This window comes from Triticum dicoccoides, chromosome 2A (assembly GCF_002162155.2).
Source record: "Triticum dicoccoides isolate Atlit2015 ecotype Zavitan chromosome 2A, WEW_v2.0, whole genome shotgun sequence".
NCBI classification, from domain to species: Eukaryota; Viridiplantae; Streptophyta; class Magnoliopsida; order Poales; family Poaceae; genus Triticum; species Triticum dicoccoides.
The window spans coordinates 97,660,392-97,664,963 of NC_041382.1; the positions used below are offsets into that span (position 1 = coordinate 97,660,392).

The 4,572-nt window shown below is 42.2% G+C and overlaps 1 protein-coding gene across 2 annotated transcripts in view; it reads left to right on the plus strand.

The window, feature by feature from the left end:
• LOC119353591 overlaps positions 1 to 3,953 on the plus strand; it is an 11,870-nt gene extending 7,917 nt beyond the window's left edge. For both annotated transcript variants that reach the window (XR_005170471.1, XM_037620211.1), the window contains exons 2-3: positions 3,282 to 3,378; positions 3,624 to 3,953. Coding sequence is in view for 1 of the 2 variants with exons in the window: in XM_037620211.1 (XP_037476108.1) it covers positions 3,282 to 3,378; positions 3,624 to 3,787 (261 nt within the window). In the remaining variant the exon portion in view is untranslated. The remainder of the gene's footprint in view (positions 1 to 3,281; positions 3,379 to 3,623) is intronic.
• The last annotated feature ends 619 nt before the right edge of the window (positions 3,954 to 4,572 follow it).

Here is a 4,572-nt window from a genome sequence, read left to right on the forward strand (position 1 = left end):
GGCGCGCGCGTTGGGTGCGGCGGGGCCGCGCATTGCCGGAGGTGGGGTGGCCGCTGGGGCCGAGCGCGGTGGGGTCCTGGCGACCTCGCTGTAGGACCGCGTCGAAGACCCGGCGTCGGACTCCAGCCAGCGCTGCGAACCGGCGGAGCTGAGGTCGAGGTCGTCGGAGCTGCCGCAGGGGGACGCCATGCGCGGAGGGGGGGAGGGGCTGGGGAGGAGGGCTACCGGCGGGGATTCGTCGGCGGCAGGGTTTGCGGGGGCTGGGCTAGGAGCGCGTGGGAGCGGAGCGCCTCATCTCCTCCAAAAAAATGACCTTGTCCAGCCGACAATCTTTGGTTTGCCCATACATCGCCATAGGATTTAGGATTGGGTTGTACAGTGGTAGATATGCAGGCATTTCGTTTGTAAAAACCTCCAAATGACCCTATAAAAAATGACGAGATAAATGTTGTATAACTTCAGTTTTATAACAGATAAAGTGTGAATCTATTTATACCGTTGAGGTGCCATGAGGTTGTAGTGCTACATGATCATCTACTTTCCTTTTCCTTGCTCCTTGATTTTGCCCATACCGTTGAGGTGCCATGATTTTGCTTTCTCTAAGCCACCAACAGGTCTACTTGCTCCTTGAATAGTCTTCTCCTTCAACTTCACCCCTTTTGGCTTAGGAAGCCCCTCATTTTGTTTTGAACTTGTAGATGAGTTCATGTTTGGGTCTGCAAATATATAAGTAAATCAAATTCAAGTTTCATAACATTATAAAACTACACACCCATATCAACGGGTCTACTTGATCCTCCAACAGTCTTCTTTTTAAACTTGACACCTTTTGGACTGGCAAACTCCACATTTTGTTCTGAACTTGTAGATGAGTTAATGTTTGGGTCTGCAACTATAAAATGAAACATAGGTTAGTTTGATAAGATCATAAAGCTATACTTACAGACTTTGTGAGCCAAGGGAGTTACCTATATCTGGATGTCTGTTTGATCCTCGAGCTGTCTTCTCCTTGACCTTCATTCCTTTTGGCTTGGCGGGCCTCACATTTAGTTCTGAACTTGTAGCAGCGACATTGTATGGGTCTGCAACTATAAAAATAAATATATGTTTAAACCTGACGAGAGTATAAAACTTATATGTAGATACCTTCTGAACAAAGGAAGTTACCTATATCTGGATCAGATCTATGTTTTAGACATTTCTCCACATCTTGTGCTAAATTCTCAGCATAATTAGCAACCATGAAATATGATTCGTCAGCCTCTGCGGCTCGAGCAGCTATTTGGATAAACATTCTACACAATTCCTTATAGCGTTTCGTCAGTATTGCTTTGCGGCCTTCATGCATGCTGCAGTTGCTTGTTATATCCAAAACTTTTGCATCAATTGTCCATCTTTTCATGATATACTGTTGAGGGATGTGCTTGATATTATTAATATCAAGTACCTTCAAGGAATGAGAGCAAAGAATTCCAGCAAATTCAAACTTCTTGCAACTGCAATTGACCTTTTCTTCTTTCGGAAAAAATCTAACAACATGATCATGCTCTGTACCATGAAATTTTACTTTGTAAACCTTCTCATTGTCACTGTCATCACAAAGGTATGTGTCAGAGTTCAAGGTCCGAAGCACTTGTTCCTGAAACATCTTGAATATTGGTGGAGTATATGTAGTTGATGCTTGCCTTAATATATAGCTTTCTGCCTTCAGCTTAGGACTACTTTGTGTTGCTTTGAAATCACATCTCACCTCTTCAAATCTTTTATCTGCAACTAGACGTTCAAAATGCTCAAAAAAAGTAAGCATGTCATACTTAGAACTAATGTAACGTTTTAGTTCGTTGTTCATGCTTTCACTCCTTTGGGTACTGCTCATGTGTGCGGAGAAAGTATTCCTGCCATACACTAGTGCCCAGTGCTCCCTTTTCTCAAATAACCTTTGGAGCCATGCATTGTCCCGGAGTTCATACTTGTCAAGCATTTCATTCCATGCACTTATAAATTCATCTTCGTCCTCAATATCATAGATACAATGCTGAAAATCGGCATTGAACTTCTTGTAATCTGTAACAACTCCACCAAGATTTTGATTCATATGCCACACACAAAGTCTATGGTCAGAGTGAGGTAGGACTGAACGGATCGCTTTAGCCAATGCTGCATCTTCGTCAGTCAGAATTGTATGTGGATGTTTTCCGGACATTACTGTTAGAAAAGTTCTAAAAAGCCAAGCAAAACTTTCCGCTGTTTCATCATAGAGTAGTGCAGCACCAAACACAATTGTTTTCTTGTGATTATTCACACCAACAATTAAGCCAAACGGACGCCCATCGTCTAGTTTCCTGTATGTGGTGTCAAAGCATATGACATCACCAAATAATGCATAGTCTGACACCATTTTGGAGTCCGTCCAAAATATATTAGTTATCAAATCATCCTCATCAACTTGAATTGAATAAAAAAAACTTATCTTCTGAAACCTTCTTTACCATATATTCTAACACTCCTCCCGTGTCACCCACCTTTGCTTTTAGTGTTCTCTTCGAGTACAAACGGTTTTTCATGTCCGTGCTTATAAAGCCAAGGTTTTCAGGTCCACATGCTTCTTTCGTCATTAGATCAATAGTTGCTTTATTTGAAATGCCCACTGACTTGGCAACCTCGGCATTGGCTAGTTGAGCTTCAGTTACTTTTCTGTGTGATCTTAAGTATTGCGACATGTTTCCAGTAGCAAGGCTATGGTTATGGGCTTCTTTAAATTCGTATACATTATAAATCCCGTTTGTAAGACTTATCTTCATACGTGCATCACAACCACATCGTGTCTTGGGCCTACTATAACTGAATTCCTCCTCTCTTTTATCTTCAGCATGGACTCCTATTAGTTAAAATTATTTTATTAGTCCCGTCTAAAAATCTATATGACTAGAACAAGTTACCACTAGTCCATACCTTGACGAGAACATGTGAATGTCCGTTGTTGTATTGTACTGGAATTTTTTACTTTATGATGATTGCCTCTTCGGATGCTAAAACCCAAGGAATAAGCATACTTGTTATAGAAGGAATATGCTTCTTCTTCAGATAAAAACTACATGCCAATCTTTGGCACCCTTTTTTCAATCTGCTCTGTTGCATTGCTAGCTGTAGTTTCTTCAAACCCCTGTTTAAATTAGTACTCACTTTAGCAATTGGTTCAAATACAAGGGAAAGGAGAAGAAACATATATGTGTTGTAAATCAGCAATAACCTCGCTATGACTATTTATTTCGATGTCACAGTGGAACGGAAAGGAGTGGAATCTATGTTGTTTTCCCATTGCGAACAAGGTGGTTAATAATTTCAATCTTCTGAGTACGCATTATCAACTAATCAGAGGTATGTCTTTGCCCCTCGAACCATTACATTTCTCTTATATGTACAACATCAGAGTCAGTTTTTCATTTGTATGTACCCATCAGTAATACAACTTTGTATTGTGCGATATGTGCAAGACATGTTAGCCGGATATTACACACTAGGAGTAAGAAATATACACATCTGCTATCTAGTTTCATTTTGCTATGTGGTCCTAGTGACAGCAATCGCAAAAACCTGAAAGTCATAGATCTGTTTCATTGCAGGATTGGGAGAAAACAGTTGGGTCAGAGAAAAAGGAAGAACGCAATGGAAACAAGATGGCTTACATTTGGGGGATCTGATTCCTCATTGGTTCCGGCAAGAATTGGTGAAGAAGCCATCAAGCTCCTCCAGCGAGTCCCTTTGTTGGATCTGTGTTCGTAGATAGATTTGATGAAGAAGCGTATAGTTTGGTTTGTTTCGTACTCTTGTACGGGAAAAGTTCACCGCCAATGCTTTTGGCGGGCAAGCCATATATATTTCCCTCCAAATCTCTGTTCTGTTACGTTAATTGCGTTGCCTAGAGAAAGTCCGGAGCGGCCGATTTTAATTAAGAGACGGGGCGGCCGGTTTTGATTAATTGCTGGGTATTTTAGGGAAAAGGAGGGCAGAAGCGGGGGGCCGTTGGATGAGAGCGGAGCACGGATGGGAGTATTCTGGTGGAGCAGGCAAGCCCCGTGGAGCGCGCGCTCCCAAGACTCACCCTGATGATGTTCAAAAAAGAAGACCCACCCTGATGTCCAGATGGTTCTACCTCTCGTTGGCTCAAGCACGGGTGCATAACTGAACAAAACCGGTATGAGCTACACAAAAAAAATGGTATGCAATGTTTTCTTAGAGTGGTTTTTTGTAGGTCGGGCTCCATGCCACCCCTTATCCTTACCCCTCCAACATTGCTTCAAGATCTATGTTAGCCATCTAAGAGCATCTCCAATAGACTGGTCCATATGTAAAAATAACCAACTTTTGAAGATGCGAGAATAAAATGCGCTGCTTCAACAGATGGTCCATATGTATAAAAATACATCACCACCTTCCGGAGATATAAAATTGAAAACTTCGTGATGCAAATTTACATCATGAGATACAAGTGATGTAAAACCGCGGCCACCCGCGAAATGATCAACCGCCAGTTCATTTGCCTTCCCGCTCGTGACCGCGACCCGCTCGTAC